We start from the raw sequence: 18,885 nt of genomic DNA, 5'->3' as shown, positions 1-18,885 counted from the left end.
AACAAAAAATAGTTTTCAACTTGAAACATCTTTCTAGAGCTCTGACTTTTCATCCTGAAGATCACGGACGTTGTGATTTGACCTCGTTGAACATCAGATGCAAACACGATCAGTCCAGTAAAATAAAAAAACAAATGATTTCAATGCATGCTCCACAGTGCCTCACAAGTGCTAAACCAACGGATCTATTTTGTTATCAAAGCTCGAGTTTTGAAATATAATATGGTCTGATTAACAATGTTGTCAGGCCAGGCATATAGCCAATATGCTGTGATATGTATTAGGCCTACTGCTGAAACCTCATTCCTACACAACTGTTTGTGTGAGGTTCATGTAAAAAAATCAAATCAGTAGATCTCAGTTTTGCTTTTTGACTTGTGAAAGGGATCTTGACTCAGAAAAGGTTGGTGCCCACTGCTATAGACTAGATAGAAAGAGATACATACTGTAGGTAAAGATGGTTAGTTTAAAGGAGGGTCAACGTACCAGACAGGGTAGGCAACCATCACCAGTCACTAAAGATTAGCTGAAGTGTTGCCCTGACAACCCTGCCAATACACAGCATAGAGTCTAGACATGATTAAATCAACCTGAATGATAAAAGTCATGATATATGGATAAATGTGCTGATGGTAACAGTATCATCAGCTGCTCTACAGTATAGTCTGTCTCTTCTGTTCTGTGATGATTCAGTGTGTGTTCTCTGTAGTGAAAGCCTGTGGTGTTTCCTGTGTGTGTCACACAGAGTGGGGAGACGGTGCTGATTGGAGCAGTGCGAGGAGGACATGTGGAGATCGTCAGAGCCCTTCTGAACAAATATGCCGACATTGACGTCAGGGGACAGGTAGGAGTCTCTAATGTGACACATCCACATTGTTAAAAGTCAAATGCAGCCGTTTCTATCTCCATATCAAATCATTTCTGGGTAACAACGAAGTACCTTACTGTGATTTTTTTTTTTTTTAAACCATTTTAATTGAAAACAAAAAAAACAGCTTCTTAGCAAAGAGCAATTTCTCAAGCAAGAGTTTAGCTAGGACTGTCTGGGAGTGGTGTAAGTAGGGAGGGGGAAACTAAAAACAACCTGTTATTGGCAGAGCGGTTTGGAACTCTCTCTTATTGGTCTATTAACTAGTTTTACCTGGTGATGTCACAAGGCAGGCCAAAACTCCATCCCACCAAAACAGGCTGAATGTTTTATGCATCTTTTCCAACAGCTCTTACACTAAAAGGGCATTATCATCATTTTTTAAAACAATTTTACAGTATTATTTCAACCTCGGTGTGGAAACATATCTAACACAGAAAAATCTCATTGTTGACTGCACTGGGCCTTTAACATTTATTTGATCTATCATCATGCCAATACTGGTCCCATTCATTAGGGCACACTGTAGCAAAACGTTTTACAATGGAAAACAAAAACAAGCATTTTTTTATTGGGCATATTCAGGTAGTCCCTCCCTGTTTCTGTCAGTTTTGTTCTGTTTGGTGCCTGTTATTCGCTATTCGCTGTGCATTTATTCCACTTGTCATGATTCTAATCTTTAACTCTGCATTGTTAGAAAAGGACCCGTAAGTAAGCATTTCAGTGTTAATTTACACCAGTTGTTTCCAAAGCAATTGACAAAGAACATTTGAATTGATTTAATGAATATGACCATGTTCTCAACTGTGCTAAACAGGACAGTAAGACTGCTCTCTACTGGGCGGTAGAGAAGGGGAACTGCACCATGGTGAGAGACATCCTTCAGTGCAACCCGGACACTGAGAGTTGCACCAAGGTAAAGAACAGCCACAGCTGTTTCATTGCACTATGACAAATTCTTCACCGTGATGAAGTTATCCTTGTTTCAAAATGATTTTTTCACAAGTCATTAAAGTTGCAAATAAACCTTTGCTTGCTTATATTCTCTAGGTCTGAGATGATGATGATGATGATGTGTGTTTCAGGATTCAGAGACCCCTCTGATCAAAGCCACCAAGATGAGGAACATTGAGATAGTAGAGCTGCTCCTGCACAGAGGGGCCAAGGTGGCTGCTGTCGACAAGGTACTGGAGAAACACAACATATAGAGCCTATCACAGGTTCTGTATTCAAGCCAAAGAATTTCATGGATGTCAGTTTGCTTTTCACAAGACTGCTTATGAGATGGAAAGTTAAATGGAAGTAAAACGTTCTTGACATTTGAATGATGTGACTGTTTTATGTCTGATGTGACCGCCAAATATATATCCACATTGTGTGTGACTGTAAAGTTTCTATAGTCTATAATCATCTCTCTCCCCTGCTCTACTCTAATCATCTCTCTCCCCTACTCTACTCTAATCATCTCTCTCCCCTACTCTACTCTAATCATCTCTCTCCCCTACTCTACTCTAATCATCATCTAATCTCTCCCTACTCTACTCTAATCATCTCTCTCCTACTCTACTCTAATCATCTCTCTCCCTACTCTACTCTAATCATCTCTCTCCTACTCTCACTCTAATCATCTCTCTCCCTACTCTACTCTAATCATCTCTCTCCCCTACTCTACTCTAATCATCTCTCTCCCCTACTCTACTCTAATCATCTCTCTCCTACTCTACTCTAATCATCTCTCTCCCCTACTCTACTCTAATCATCTCTCTCTACCCTACTCTACTCTAATCATCTCTCTCCCCTACTCTACTCTAATCATCTCTCTCCCCTACTCTACTCTAATCATCTCTCTCCCCTACTCTACTCTAATCATCTCTCTCCCCTACTCTACTCTAATCATCTCTCTCCTACTCTACTCTAATCATCTCTCTCCTACTCTACTCTAATCATCTCTCCTACTCTACTCTACTCTAATCATCTCTCCTACTCTACTCTAATCTAATCATCTCTCTCCCTACTCTACTCACTCTACTCTACTCTAATCATCTCTCTCTCTCCCTAATCACTCTACTCTACTGTAATCATCTCTCTCTACTGTAATCATCTCTCTCCCTACTCTACTGTAATCACTCTACTCTAATCACTCTAATCATCTCTCCCCTACTCTACTCTAATCATCTCTCCCCTACTTTACTCTAATCATCTCTCTCCTCTACTCTCATCTCTCCCTACTCTAATCATCTCTCTCCCCTACTCTACTCCTAATAATCTCTCTCCCCTACTCTACTCTAATCATCTCTCTCCCCTACTCTACTATAATCATCTCTCTCCCTACTCTCACTCTAATCATCTCTCTCTCCCCTACTCTACTCTAATCATCTCTCTCTCCCTACTCTACTGGAATCATCTCTCTCCCCTCACTCTACTCTCTAATCATCTCTCTCCTACTCTACTCTAATCATCTCTCCTACTCTACTCTAATCATCTCTCTCTCCTAATCATCTCTCTCCTACTCTACTCTAATCATCACTCTACTGTAATCATCTCTCTCCTACTCTACTCTAATCATCTCTCTCCCCTACTCTACTCTAATCATCTCTCTCCCCTACTCTACTCTAATCATCTCTCTCCCCTACTCTACTCTAATCATCTCTCTCCCCTACTCTACTCTAATCATCTCTCTCCCCTACTCTACTCTAATCATCTCTCTCCTCTACTCTAATCATCTCTCTCCTCTACTCTAATCATCTCTCTCCCCTACTCTACTCTAATCATCTCTCTCCCCTACTCTACTCTAATCATCTCTCTCCCCTACTCTACTCTAATCATCTCTCTCCCCTACTCTACTCTAATCATCTCTCTCCCCTACTCTACTCTAATCATCTCTCTCCCCTACTCTACTCTAATCATCTCTCTCCCCTACTCTACTCTAATCATCTCTCTCCCCTACTCTACGCTAATCATCTCTCTCCCCTACTCTACTCTAATCATCTCTCTCCCCTACTCTACTCTAATCATCTCTCTCTCCCTGTGTCTAGAAAGGAGACACAGCCCTTCACATTGCCATCAGAGGGCTCTAATCATATCATCTCCACTTTACTCTACTCTAATCATCTCTCTCTCCCCGTGTCTAGAAAGGAGACACAGCCCTTCACATTGCCATCAGAGGGCTCTAATCATATCATCTCTACTTTACTCTAATCATCTCTCTCTCCCCGTGTCTAGAAAGGAGACACAGCCCTTCACATTGCCATCAGAGGGCTCTAATCATATCATCTCTACTTTACTCTAATCATCTCTCTCCCCCCGTGTCTAGAAAGGAGACACAGCCCTTCACATTGCCATCAGAGGGCGGAGCCGCAAGCTGGCTGAGCTCCTCCTGAGGAACCCTAAAGATGGCCGCCTGCTCTACCGCCCCAACAAGGCCGGCGAGACGCCTTACAACATTGACTGCACCCACCAGAAAAGCATCCTCACCCAGATATTTGGAGCCAGTGAGAAATTATACTTTATCATGAAGATATGCATATTAAAACATATATAGTCAACTAGTGTTGAAGTACTCTAGTGTTGAATATGAACCTGTTATTATGAAAGAAAAATGTAACAAAGAAAATATAACATTCAAATGCTATTATTTAAGTCACCTGTTAATATGAATCATAACTCTGAAGGTTTAGCTCACTCACTCTTATTTTGGATAAATTGTGGTATTTATGAAGTTATGACCACTCACACTCTCCCCGGTCCCTTCTCCCTCTCTCTCTCTCCCCATTCCCTTCTCTCTCCCCGGTCCCTTCTCCCTCTCTCTCTCTCTCTCTTTCTCTCTCTCTCTCTCTTTCTCTCTCCCTCCCTGTTCCCTCTTTCTCTCTCTCTCTCTCTCTCTTTCTCTCTCTCTCTCTCCCTCCCTGTTCCCTCTCTATCTCTCTCTCCCTCCCCCTATCTGTCAGAACACCTGTCTCCTTCTGAGTCTGACGGTGACATGCTGGGGTATGATCTGTACAGCAGTGCCCTAGCAGACATCCTCAGTGAGCCCACTATGCAGCCACCTATCTGTGTGGGCCTGTACGCCCAGTGGGGTAGCGGCAAGTCCTTCCTGCTCAAGAAACTGGAGGGTAAGAGAGGACCACCAGGAACACCACTGAGGCTGTTTTCAACTGTTTTGGTTCAGCTGAAGCTACACAAAGCGCGCTAATCTAAAAATAGTAAAATACTACTACAACAACAATATCAATCTTGAAATTAACATGTCAGCCTATTTAGTAAAGTTCTGGACATTACCTGGACAATGTGTTTCATTGTTTCACAGTTCTCTGCCTTAGTGCCTCATGCGTATCCCCGTGTTAGGCAGGACCAGCTAAAGGCCCTGACTCATTTGTAGGTCCCCGTGTTAGGCAGGACCAGCTAAAGGCCCTGACTCATTTGTAGGTCCCCGTGTTAGCCAGGACCAGCTAAAGGCCCTGACTCATTTGTAGGTCCCCGTGTTAGGCAGGACCAGCTAAAGGCCCTGACTCATTTGTAGGTCCCCGTGTTAGGCAGGACCAGCTAAAGGCCCTGACTCAGGCTAAAGGACCTGTAGCTAAAGGCCCTGACTCATTTGTAGGTCCCCGTGTTAGGCAGGACCAGCTAAAGGCCCTGACTCATTTGTAGGTCCCCGTGTTAGGCAGGACCAGCTAAAGGCCCTGACTCAGGCTAAAGGCCCTGTAGCTAAAGGCCCTGACTCATTTGTAGGTCCCCGTGTTAGGCAGGACCAGCTAAAGGCCCTGACTCATTTGTAGGTCCCTGTGTTAGGCAGGACCAGCTAAAGGCCCTGACTCATTTGTAGGTCTCCGTGTTGACCAGCTAAAGGCCCTGACTCATTTGCAGTTGCCTATTCTTATGTGTAATCTGCTTCCCCCACTCCTACAGATGAGATGAAGAATTTTGCGGGCCAGCAGATTGAACCTCTGTTCCAGTTCTCCTGGCTGGTGGTGTTCCTCACGCTGCTGCTGTGTGGCACTGTTGCTCTGGTCCTGGGCTTCACAGTCACCCACCGCCTGGCCATCGCCGTCTCCCTCAGCCTCCTCGCTCTGCTCTACGTCTTCTTTGGTGCGAAACACTAGCATAGAACGGAGCAGAAGCCGATAATATTTTGTAGAGTAGAGATGTTTATAGAGTAGAATAGAATGGAGCAGAAGATGATAATATTTTGTAGAGTAGAGATGTTTATAGAGTAGACGTAACGGTTTTCATGTGGTGATGAAGGAGAGTCGGACCAAACTGCAGCGTGTAGATTGCAATCCATGTTTAATCAACAAACGTAAACACAAATTAACACAAACACTAACAAAACAGTAAACGTAACGAAAACCGAAACGGCCTATACTTGTCAACTAACACAGCGACAGGAACAAAGACACTAAGGACAATCACCCACGACAAACTCAAAGAATATGGCTGCCTAAATATGGTTCCCAATCAGAGACAGCGATAAACACCTGCCTCTGATTGAGAACCACTCCAGACAGCCATAGACTTTGCTAGATACCCCACTAAGCTACAATCCCAATACCAACACCAAAACCCCAAGACAAAACACACCACAATACAAAAACCCCATGCCACACCCTGGCCTGACCCAATACATAAAGATAAACACAAAATACTTCGACCAGGGCGTGACAGTAGAATAGAATGGAGCAGCAGACGATAACATTTTGTAGAGTAGAGATGTTTATAGAGTAGAATAGAATGGAGCAGAAGATGATAATATTTTGTAGAGTAGAGATGTTTATAGAATAGAATGGAGCAGAAGACGATAATGTTTTGTAGAGTAGAGATGTTTTGTAGAATAGAATGGAGCAGAAGATGATAATATTTTGTAGAGTAGAGATGTTTATACAGTAGAATAGAATGGAGCAGAAGATAATATTTTGTAGAGTAGAGATGTTTATAGAGTAGAATAGAATGGAGCAGAAGACGATAATATTTTGTAGAGTAGAGATGTTTATAGAATAGAATGGAGCAGAAGATGATAATATTTTGTAGAGTAGAGATGTTTATAGAGTAGAATAGAATGGAGCAGAAGACGATAATATTTTGTAGAGTAGAGATGTTTATAGAATAGAATGGAGCAGAAGATGATAATATTTTTTAGAGATGTTTATAGAGTGGAATGGAGCAGAAGATGATAATATTTTTTAGAGATGTTTATAGAGTAGAATAGAATGGAGCAGAAGATGATAATATTTTGTAGAGTAGAGATGTTTATAGAGTAGAATGGAGCAGAAGATGATAATATTTTGTAGAGTAGAGATGTTTATAGAGTAGAATAGAATGGAGCAGAAGAGATAATATTTTGTAGATAGAGATGTTTATAGAATAGAATGGAGAGAAGATGATAATATTTTGTAGAGTAGAATGTTTATAGAATAGAATGGAGCAGAAGATAATATTTTGTAGAGTAGAGATGTTTATAGAGTAGAATAGAATGGAGCAGAAGACGATAATATTTTGTAGAGTAGAGATGTTTATAGAATAGAATGGAGCAGAAGATGATAATATTTTGTAGAGTAGAGATGTTTATAGAGTAGAATAGAATGGAGCAGAAGATGATAATATTTTGTAGAGTAGAGATGTTTATAGAGTAGAATAGAATGGAGCAGAAGATGATAATATTTTGTAGAGTAGAGATGTTTATAGAGTAGAATAGAATGGAGCAGAAGATGATAATATTTTGTAGAGTAGAGATGTTTATAGAGTAGAATAGAGCGGAAGATGATAATATTTTTGTAGAGATGTTTATAGAGAATAGAATGGAGCAGAAGATTAATATTTTGTAGAGTAGAGATGTTTATAAGTAGAATGGAGCAGAAGATGATAATATTTTGTAGAGTAGAGATGTTTATAGAGTAGAATAGAATGGAGCAGAAGATGATAATATTTTGAAGTAGAGATGTTTATAGAGTAGAATGGAGCAGAAGATGATAATATTTTGTAGAGTAGAGATGTTTATAGAGTAGAGTAGAATGGAGCAGAAGATGATAATATTTTGTAGAGTAGAGATGTTTATAGAGTAGAATGGAGCAGAAGATGATAATATTTTGTAGAGTAGAGATGTTTATAGAGTAGAATAGAATGGAGCAGAAGATGATAATATTTTGTAGAGTAGAGATGTTTATAGAGTAGAATAGAATGGAGCAGAAGATGATAATATTTTGTAGAGTAGAGATGTTTATAGAGTAGAATAGAGCGGAAGAGAATATTATACAGTAAAATACGTCAAATAAGAAGTTTCGGCCTTGGCCTGGGTGTTCTGCAGTTAGGGAAAGTTGCACGTATTATATCACTAGAGGGCGCCATTAGTGTGTTAGTTTTGAGCAGCTGTACAATGTTTCATTAAATAAAACTACATTTTTAAGGTTCTTGCCACTGGATGTCAACGTAGGTGGGTGAAAGTCTGATGGTCAATCAGAAATATAATGTATTCTCTCTCTCTCTCTCTCTCGCTTTCTCTCTCTCTCGCTTTCTCTCTCTTTCTCTCTCTTTCTCTCTCTTTCTCTCTCTTTCTCTCTTTCTCTCCTCTCTTTCTCTCCTCTCTTTCTCTCCTCTCTTTTCTCTCCTCTCTTTCTCTCCTCTCTTTCTCTCCTCTCTTTCTCTCCTCTCTTTCTCTCTCCTCTCTTTCTCTCTCCTCTCTTTCTCTCTCTCTCTCTCTCTCTCTCTCTCGCTTTCTCTCTCTCTCGCTTTCTCTCTCTCTCTCTCTCTCTCTCTTTCTCTCTTTCTCTCTTTCTCTCTTTCTCTCTCTTTCTCTCTCTCCAGTGTTGGTGTACTATGGGGGTCATCGTGAGGGGGAGAACTGGAACTGGGCATGGGTCCTCAGTACCCGTCTGGCCCGTCAGGTGGGCTACCTGGAGCTGCTTCTTAAACTCATGTTCGTCAACCCCCCCGAGCTGCCTGAGCAGACCACCCGGGCCCTGCCTGTCAGGTAATACACATACAGGACACACACAGATGAACACACGTATGCACTCATATACACACACACACACACACACATAAACACTTACACCTTGATGTGTACAGCCTTGAATAGAAAAAGTATTTTCAAGAAACCTTGTGTGTGTCTTTGTGTCAGGTTCCTGTTCACAGACTACAACCGTCTGTCCAGTGTGGGAGGAGAGACGTCTATGGCAGAGATGATAGCCACTCTGTCTGATGCCTGTGAGAGGGAGTTTGGCTTCATGGCCACCCGCCTCTTCAGGGTGTTCAAGAACGAGGAGAACCAAGGTACTACCTTATGTGTCCACTTTGGATATCCTTTAGAATCTTGTCGTATTACCTGTCTCTTATACAGTTTACTTCCTGTACAGTCAAATCAAAACCAAATCAAGCTTTATTTGTCACATGCGCCGAATACCTTACCGTGAAATGCTTACTTACAAGCCCTTAACCAACAATGCAGTTCAAGAAATAGAGTTAAGAAAATATTTACTAAATAAACAAATGTAAAAAATCAAATAACACTATAACAATGCGGGGTACCAGTACTGAGTCAATGTGCAGGGGTACAGGTTAGTGGAGGTCATTTGTACATATAGGTAGGAGTAAAGATCATTTGTACATATAGGTAGGGGTAAAGGTCATTTGTACATGTAGGTAGGGGTAAAGGTCATTTGTACATATAGGTAGGGGTAAAGGTCATTTGTACATATAGGTAGGGGTAAAGGTCATTTGTACATATAGGTAGGGGTAAAGGTCATTTGTACATATAGGTAGGGGTAAAGGTCATTTGTACATATAGGTAGGGGTAAAGGTCATTTGTACATATAGGTAGGGGTAAAGGTCATTTGTACATATAGGTAGGGGTAAAGGTCATTTGTACATATAGGTAGGGGTAAAGGTCATTTGTACATGTAGGTAGGTGGAAAGGGACTAGGTAGGGTACATGTTAGTGGATGTAATTTGTACATGTAGGTAGCGGTAAAGGTAATTTGTACATATTCTGTAGGTAGGGGTAAAGGTCATTTGTACATGTAAGTAGGGGTAAAGGTCATTTGTACATGTAGGTAGCATACAGGGTACAGTCAGTGTTAATGTGGCTGTCATTGGCCTCATGTCTATCAACTGGAAGGGCGTAGTTATTTCCCCATAATGCATAGGGCTATTACGAGTCTTTATTTATTTTTGTTTAATTGAACCTTTATTTAACTAGGGAAGTCAGTTAACTGCCTTGTTCAGGCGCAAAATGACAGATTTTTACCTTGTCAGCTCAGGGATTCGATCCAGCAACCTTTCGGTTACTGGCCCAACACTCTAACCACTAGGCTACCCTGCCGCCCTGATACCAGTATTATAATATTGAAGTACATAATACATATAATAATATATTATAATACATGAAGCAGACCAAACTCTATGGTCCATTAAAAACCTGCTGTATGTAAAATATTGTGTGCTACAGCTTGGAATGTAAATGTGACTCTGGATGACAACATAATGATGTTTGTTTCCACCATTAGGCCTGTTTTCATAAAGAAGTTCATCCGCTTCGGGTTTCATTTCCTTGCCACGATGCTAATGAGTATTGCGATGTTGATATCGTACCAGGCCCTAATAATGCACACTCTGTCATACATTATCGCTTGCATAACCCCCCAGGTAAGAAGTGGAAGAAGACGTGCTGCGTGCCCAGCTTCATGCTGTTTGTTGTGACTCTGGGCTGCCTGATCACAGCCATGGCGCTGCTGGCCATCTTCAAGGTACACACACACACACACAAATGTCGAGTATGTGCAGTACTGTGTGTGACTAAGGTCTGTGTATGATTCCCCTGTACATAAAAATTAATAATAATTGAAAACGACTTTTTGAAAGTGGAACTTGTTTATTTTGCTATGAAGGTGCAGCATGACAACCTGACGGTGAACGCGGTGCTGATCGCCATGGCCAGCGTGGTGGGCCTGGCCCTCCTGTTGAACTGCAGGACTTGGTGGCAGGTGGCTGACTCCGTCCTCAACTCTCAGAGGAAGAGGCTGCACAGTGCTGCCAACAAGATGCACAAACTCAAGAGCGAGGGCTTCATGAAGGTAGTGTAAACAGTTCTATTATTTCTCCTGGGGCAGTCTCACTCCTCCGATGTTTGGTTACATGATAATGTTAGACACTTAAAAGCTCAATGTTTAAAAAAATGATATTAACTGTGTTGTTAATTAGAACTAATCATATGTAGTATGTCTGTATGTCTATTGAATACAATATGTAGTGTGTACTGATTTGATGAAGTGTGTGTATGTGTTTGGTTTCTCCATGCCAGGTGTTGAAGCAGGAGGTGGAGCTGATGTCAAAGATGGCCAAGACCATCGACGGTTTCACCCAGAACCAGACCCGCATGACGGTCATCATCGACGGCCTGGACGCTTGCGAGCAGGACAAAGTGCTGCAGATGCTCGACACGGTGTGTGTGTGTGTGTAACATGCTGACCAAACCGTATACGTGCGCATTCGTCCGGTATGCCATCGTGCGCAAGTTGATTTTGTTCACCCACACCAGACGCGATCAGGTTGAAATATCAAAGCAAACTCTGAACCAATTCTATTCATTTGGGGACAGGTCAAAATGCATGAAACATGTATGGTAATTTAGCTAGCTAGCTTGGTGTTGCTAGCTCATTTATCCTGGGATATAAACATTGGGTTGTTATTTTACCTGAAATGCACAAGGTCCTCTACAACCGACCAATTAATCAACAGATAAAACGATAAACCAACTCGTCATCTCACCTGCTTCAGGCTTCTTTTTCTTCTTTGGGCTTTATATGGCAGTTGGCAACCAACTTTAAGGTGCATTACCACAACCAACTTTAAGGTGCATTACCACAACCAACTTTAAGGTGCATTACCACAACCAACTTTAAGGTGCATTACTACAACCAACTTTAAGGTGCATTACCACAACCAACTGCACTGGAGTGTGGATCTCAGTTCATCTTTCAATCACCCACGTGGGTAATATGCTCCTAAACACCAATGAGGAGATGGGAGATGCCGGACTTGGTGCGCGTTGAGCGTCACAAATAGAAGCAAGTTCTATTTTAGCGCCTGGCCACGCAGACGCTCGCGAGCAGTGTGGGGGCAATGGCTGAATAACATGTATGTGTACATTTATTTGCAATGCTCGTGGATGTAGTGGTCAGCATGTAAATGTGTGTGCCTGTGCTGTGTGTGTCTGTTTGTAACAATGGCTACACTACAAAACACACAGGGTTTAGACTATAATAAATCTGCAGTAATAGTGGAATGGTAGTGTTTCAGAGTACTATTTAGTTGCCAGTGTTGTGATTGACTGCGATTTTCACCTATTGATTTCTCCCGCCAGAGTGGCATCTGCTGTCAAAATGGAAAAGATGTTTTGACTTTGTGTTTGTGTTATCTAGTGGGAATTTCTATGTCATTTCATACAGTGTTCGTTCAATTTAGATTTGTGTGAGAAAACAAGAAATGAATAATGTAGGGAATCATTGTACCATCTAAATCGCTGTGAAATATCTTGCAATTCACCTAGCATTAGGCTGCATTTAAAACAAATCGCCCCTCTCCCCCGCATCCCATTTCCCGGTAAAATGGTGGAGACTCAAGCTTGAGCTGTTTACTTTCAGTGTTGGTCCACCAGCTTCAAACAGCTGTAAAAACAATATTGGCTGTTGTTGAAAAGATATTTCACAGCAATTTAGATGGTACAACAATTCCCTACACTAGTCAGTGCTTGTTTTCTCACATAAACTGAAATTGAGCAAACAGTGTAGAATTTTTGCAGCTAGGAAATGACAGCGCTATTTCCACTAGATAACACAGCCACAAAGTCAGAACAACTTTCCCATTTTGACAACAGATGCAGCTCTGTCAGGACAAATCAATAGGTGAATATCACAGCCAATCACAACACTGGCAGGTAATTAATAATGTGAAACACTACCATTCCACTATTACTACAGATATATGAAATTACATTGCAAAAATATAAATAAATATCCTGTGTGTAGTACCTTTTAAGTTATTACTCGTAACCACCCAGGGTTAATTTATTACCCATAACCACCCAGGGTTAATTTATTACCCATAACCACCCAGGGTTAAGTCATTACTCATGACTACCCACGGTTAAGTCATTACCCATAACCACCCAGGGTTAAGTCATTACCATGACTCATTGGTAATTAGTCATTGGCACCAAAGTCAAACACATGCGGAAAAGTTCCTATAGTGTCGTAAAATAACATATTACCACGATTTACCTTTCAAAGCCTCTTTCACAAAGTACAAATAGTATTGACTATGGACACAAAGCACATATACAGTAGCCATCCCCTTTATCGCTCTGCCCCTTTAAAGGCTCCACTTAGATCAAATTCCTCTTCCCAGCTGGAGTAATAGAATTTCCTCCGGCTAAATGTTATTATTTGGGGACAAGTAATCCCCTAGTAGTTTGACAGCCTCCTGTGCGCTAATGAAATCTTCTGTGCGAACGAACCAGTGCCTCCTTCCCAGCTAACTCAAAAGCCCCATTTGTGGCCCTCTTAAATTCTCATCTTTTTGTTTCTCATTTATATGCGAATATTAGCAGATTGAATTCGGTGAGCTAAATATTTTTCCATTTAATGCAGATAGATTTATGATATAACAGCGCTATATTCATGTAATGAGTACATGGATATGAATAGGAGAGGTTGGAAGAGGTACAGAACGAGTGATGATCAGCTATAAATGAATTACAGGGACAAACTCAGTATAATCAGATAGTTGTTTGGCTGCGCTCACACACACACACACACACACACACAGACACACACCCCGAGGGTCAGGGTGATCAGGATCCTGTGACACCTGGACGACGTCTCTCATCATCAGCTTGGAAAGTCCCGCTGTGTGTGTACTGTCTGTCCTCCATCAGGTCTCACCACATTCATTTAGAGAGAGTAGTAGTAGGGAGTCCCCCAGTGGAATTGTTGTTGCATGCTCCTTAAGAAACTAAATGTGATTAACAGAAATGTGATCAACAGAAGCCCACAAACTAACAAGAAACTACAAATGATGGCCGCAGTTGACAGATATTAAGAAGTTGATGTCGAGTAGTTTTCACCAGTCGTGTGTACTAGTGTGTTCGTACACACGACTGGTGAAAACTACTCAACGTCAACTTCTTAATATCTGTCAACTACGGCCATAGGACACTACAAACCTGACACACAAGGTTCATGCTCAATGGATTTCAGGCTTTTATCATTCCAAACACCATAGAAGAGCACTGTAGTGAATGCACCCAGGATCAGTTGAACTTTTTAGATTGTAATGAATAAGATTATGTGGTCAGATGAGGAGGACCTGATCCTAGATGAGCACTCTTACTCTGAGAGGCTTTGTGGATATGGGTCCTGGTCATAAATCCTCTTGCTATTCCCTCCCTCCACCAGGTGAGGGTGCTGTTCTCCAAAGGCCCCTTCATCTCTATTTTCGCCAGTGACCCCCACATCATCATCAAGGCCATCAACCAGAACCTGAACAGCGTGCTCAGGGACTCCAACATCAACGGCCACGACTACATGAGGAACATCGTCCACCTGCCTGTCTTTCTCAACAGCCGAAGTCTTAGCACCACCAGGAAGCTGTGCATGGCCGCCCCCACTCCCAACGGAGACCTGGTCAACCCTGAGGGTATGCAAGACATATGCATAGGCAGGCCTGCAGGAATGCACACACACACACACACACACACACACACACACACACACACACACACACACACACACACACACAAAAGCCTGTATGCATACACCCACATAGGTCAGTGTTTCCTGGTCCTGGGGACCCAAAGGGGTGCACATTTTTACATACACACACACACACACACACAATCACTATGGGTTTCATGGGGTTACGGCTCTAACATTCTATCTTGCTATGATTCAGTAGAGGACATAGGAATCATAGAATGTGTTCACTGAATAGGTTGATTCTTTATATCAGGTGTTGTGATGAGACATCCTTTATTGTCCTAATTCTCTTTCTCTCTTTCAACTCCTCTTTCTCTCCTTTTCCACTTCTCTCTTCACAGGATGGCATGAGGAGATGGACAGGAAGCTATCCTCGAACAGTCTGGGGGATCAGGCCAAGTTTGGCAGCAAGACGGCCCTCAACCGCAGAGTAAGCTCTTCCAGCCATCCACCACACTCTCCCCTACCTCGCTATTCATGCCCAGGCTGGACCAGGCTCTACCTGCACAGGTCCTGCAGAGGTCTCTACCTGCAGAGGTCTCTACCTGCAGAGGTCTCTACCTGCAGAGGTCTCTACCTGCAGAGGTCTCTACCTGCAGAGGTCTCTACCTGCAGAGGTCTCTACCTGCAGAGGTCTCTACCTGCAGAGGTCTCTACCTGCAGAGGTCTCTACCTGCAGAGGTCTCTACCTGCAGAAGTGCTCTAGAGGTCTCTACCTGCAGAGGTCTCTACCTGCAGAGGTCTGGCACAAAGACAAGTGATTCAACAAGGAGCATGAGCAGATTGGTCGTCTGTCCTGGCAATGAAAGCTCAGTGAAATACCTGATAGACACAGATGGAGAAGACTAACATAGAAAGGGTGAGATGATGCACCAAAACCCACAGGCACGGGGGCCTAGCTAGCTTCCTCCAGCCTTGTAGGGAACATAGCGAAGAGGGATGGAGGAGGTCGGGAGCAAACAAGCCTGATGTGTGTTTATCCTTCCTGCTGCGACTCCACACTACCTAATGGCAGGGAGGAGCAGCAGTGTGTCCCGGCTGCCAGTGGGAGGCTAAGTGGCTCTGCCTCCTTCCCATTTTGTTTGTTTGTTTGGGCGCCTGGTTTATTTTCTTTTTTTGTTCTTCTTTTTTTGTTATTTTAGTGGGTCCTTTTTTATTTCGGCGCACGCTTCTTTTTGTTGGCCCTCTCGTTGGTTGCCAGGAAGCAGTGAGGGGCTCTCTTTACAAGAGGAGATAAAAAGGATTGAAGGAAGGAGGATGGAGGGAGAACAAAAGCTTTCTGTCTCTCAGCTGCTTAATTGCAGAGTTGTGGATCTTTAGTCGAGTCTGTCTTTACAAGATGTCATGGGAGGCAGGCGAGGCCAGCTCAGGCTTGTAAACAAGATGGGGGCTCGGCTCTGGCTTGATGTGAACTAAGTTAGCTTGATGTGAACTAAGTTAGCTTGATGTGAACTAAGTTAGCTTGATATGAACTAAGTTAGCTTGATGTGAACTAAGTTAGCTTGCTTTTTTGGGAGAAAAGATTCCAACTATCACAGTGGCTTTTCATGATCAATATTCAACAATTGCTCCTGATATTTTTTTCCTGAATAACCAGACTAACAATACAACTATAATACTATTCATTTTCACCAATCATTTTCCATTTTTGAGCATGTCCAAAACATAAGTTAAAATCAAAGGAGAGCTAGTCTCTCTCCTCCTTACTGATCCAGTACTGACTCATTACTGGCCATACACTATCTCTCTCTACCGGTGAGGTCAAAGTCAGCTTAGTGATGGTGATGTTCTGGAGGCTTGTGACCAGAGGAGCTTTCTCCTCTTGTTGCCACTGCTGTACTGTTCAGCAATCAGTACCTATTGTTGTCCTGCAGAGACAGCATTCCACACGTTTTGAACTTAGAGAAAATCCAGATAAGAGGTGATATGTAGCCTCATAGTTTAATGAATCACACGCACAACACTGTGTGGATGTCACGCCTCCTACTGCTCTGGTCTACTAACCACCGGTCCTAGCAACCATCGTTATGCACTCCTGGACTTCATCATCACCCTGATTACTCTCCCTTTCTTTAGCCCTCAGTAACGTCAGTCTTCAGGCAGTATTGGTTCTGTTTACGTTCAGTATGCTGCTCCTGTTTCTATTATCTTCATGTGTCTTATGATTAAACTCACCTTCTACACCTGCTTCCTGACTCCCTGCGTATACGTTACAGTGGACCCCAAGAAGTGCAGCTGTTGCTATTATAACAGCTAGTGGGGATCCAAATACACGTTTGTCAAACTGTGTATTGAAAGTTACTGTCTTACTGTGGACAAGATGAGAAAAACAGTCATCTCCTCTCCTATCTGATGGATCTATGTCAGTAGCACACAGTGCATTTCTGTGTCCGACAAGGGACATTCCCAGTTGATTGGGCTCAGGAACAGATGCCCTTGTGTGTTGGTGGGTGAGGGATGGGTGGAGTGGTGAAATAAGGAAGGATGGAGAGAGAGTGTGGGAAGGAGAATTAGACTAGAGGTCACACACATGGTCACATGGTACACTGCACAGGGAGATGATGCCATCATGAGATTGTCACCCACTCGGTCACAGGGTCACTTAAAACGTTGAGCATAGGACAGGTCGGACAAGGTCAACTCTTAATTATATAAAAACTACGGATTGTGGAAAGACCAAGGGCATTTACAAATAGATTGTCTTTAGGCTAATTTGAGGTCTCCTCTGTGTGTAGGACACATACCGCAGGAGGCAGATTCAGAGGACCGTCACCAGACAGATGTCCTTTGACCTGACCAAGCTGCTGGTCACTGAGGACTGGTTCAGTGACATCAGCCCCCAGACCATGAGGAGGCTGCTCAACATCGTGTCTGTCACAGGTAATATATGCCATTTAGCTGACATATGGGTGACCTCGGGAATCAAACCCACAATCCTGGCAATGCAAGCTCCATGCTCTACCAATTGAGCCATACAGGTAACACATCTCCTATTAGATGACCTATGACCTTTATATTACCCAAGGGCAGAGGGGTGTCCTACCACCATGGCACTTATCAAATCAAATGTATTTATATAGCCCTTCTTACATCAGCTGATATCTCAAAGTGCTGTACAGAAACTAGGAAAAACTCCCTAGAAAGGACAAAACCTCAGTAGAAACCTAGAGAGGAACCAGGCTATGAGGGGTGGCCAGTCCTCTTCTGTCTATGCCGGGTGGAGATTATAACAGAACATGGCCAAGATGTTCAAATGTTCATAAATGATAATAATCACAGTAGTTGTCGAGGGTGCAACAGGTCAGCACCTCAGGAGTAAATGTCAGTTGGTTTTTCATAGCCGATCATTAAGAGTATCTCTACCGCTGCTGCTGTCTCTAGAGAGTTGAAAACAGCAGGTCTGGGACAGGTAGCACGTCCGGTGAACAGGTCAGGATTCCATAGCCGCAGGCAGAACAGTTGAAACTGGAGCAGCAGCACGGCCAGGTGGACTGGGGACAGCAAGTAGTCATCATGTCAGGTAGTCCTGAGGCATGGGCCTAGGGCTCAGGTCCTCTGAGAGAGAGAGAGAGAAAGAAAGAGATAATTAGAGAGAGCATACTTAAATTCACACAGGACACCGGATAAGACAAGAGAAGTACTCCAGATATAACAAACTGACCCTAGCCTCCCATTTTACATTTACATTTACATTTAAGTCATTTAGCAGACGCTCTTATCCAGAGCGACTTACAAATTGGTGCATTCACCTTATGACATCCAGTGGAACAGCCACTTTACAATAGTGCATCTAAATCTTTTAGGGGGTGAGAAGGATAAACTACTGCAGCATGAATACTGGAGGCTGAGACAGGAGGGGTCAGGAGACACTGTGGCCCCATCCGATGACACCCCCGGACAGGGCCAAACAGGAAGGATATAACCTTGAGGTTATATCCTTCCTGTTTGGTTGAGACCGAGTCTGCGTCTCTCACATGGGTAAGTCTGCGTCTCTCACATGGGTAAGTCTGCGTCTCTCACATGGGTAAGCAGCCCTGCCTCCAGCTGTTTGCTTAGAAATTCTAGGGACAATTAGGAGGCCTGCGTCTTGTGACCGTAGCGTACGTGTAGGTATGTACGGCAGGACCAAATCAGAAATAAAGCGTTATTAGTCGCTTAGGGGAGGCCAACCTTCTTGGTGTGGATGATTTTGTTCTAGCCCTGCTCTAACACAATGTCTTCAGCTAATCAAGTTAGTCCTGATGAGCCACTGATTACTAGAATTGGGTGTGTTAC

General features: G+C 42.9%; 1 protein-coding gene across 7 annotated transcripts in view; it reads left to right on the top strand.

The window, feature by feature from the left end:
• Positions 1-18,885, top strand: part of LOC118362308 (kinase D-interacting substrate of 220 kDa B-like) — a 126,360-nt gene that overhangs the window by 37,678 nt on the left and 69,797 nt on the right. For all 7 annotated transcript variants that reach the window (XM_052485897.1, XM_052485896.1, XM_052485899.1 and 4 more), the window contains 14 exons: positions 746-844; positions 1,686-1,784; positions 1,954-2,052; positions 4,182-4,359; positions 4,816-4,980; positions 5,774-5,953; positions 8,663-8,828; positions 8,979-9,130; positions 10,502-10,602; positions 10,744-10,929; positions 11,157-11,297; positions 14,311-14,551; positions 14,952-15,040; positions 17,346-17,490. In XM_052485897.1, the coding sequence (XP_052341857.1) occupies positions 746-844; positions 1,686-1,784; positions 1,954-2,052; positions 4,182-4,359; positions 4,816-4,980; positions 5,774-5,953; positions 8,663-8,828; positions 8,979-9,130; positions 10,502-10,602; positions 10,744-10,929; positions 11,157-11,297; positions 14,311-14,551; positions 14,952-15,040; positions 17,346-17,490 (2,041 nt within the window). The remainder of the gene's footprint in view (positions 1-745; positions 845-1,685; positions 1,785-1,953; positions 2,053-4,181; positions 4,360-4,815; positions 4,981-5,773; positions 5,954-8,662; positions 8,829-8,978; positions 9,131-10,501; positions 10,603-10,743; positions 10,930-11,156; positions 11,298-14,310; positions 14,552-14,951; positions 15,041-17,345; positions 17,491-18,885) is intronic.

Source organism: Oncorhynchus keta, chromosome 29 (genome assembly GCF_023373465.1).
Source record: "Oncorhynchus keta strain PuntledgeMale-10-30-2019 chromosome 29, Oket_V2, whole genome shotgun sequence".
In the NCBI taxonomy this organism is placed as follows: Eukaryota; Metazoa; Chordata; class Actinopteri; order Salmoniformes; family Salmonidae; genus Oncorhynchus; species Oncorhynchus keta.
Note: the sequence above shows the minus strand (reverse complement) of the source record. Positions and strands in the feature narration are given on the sequence as shown.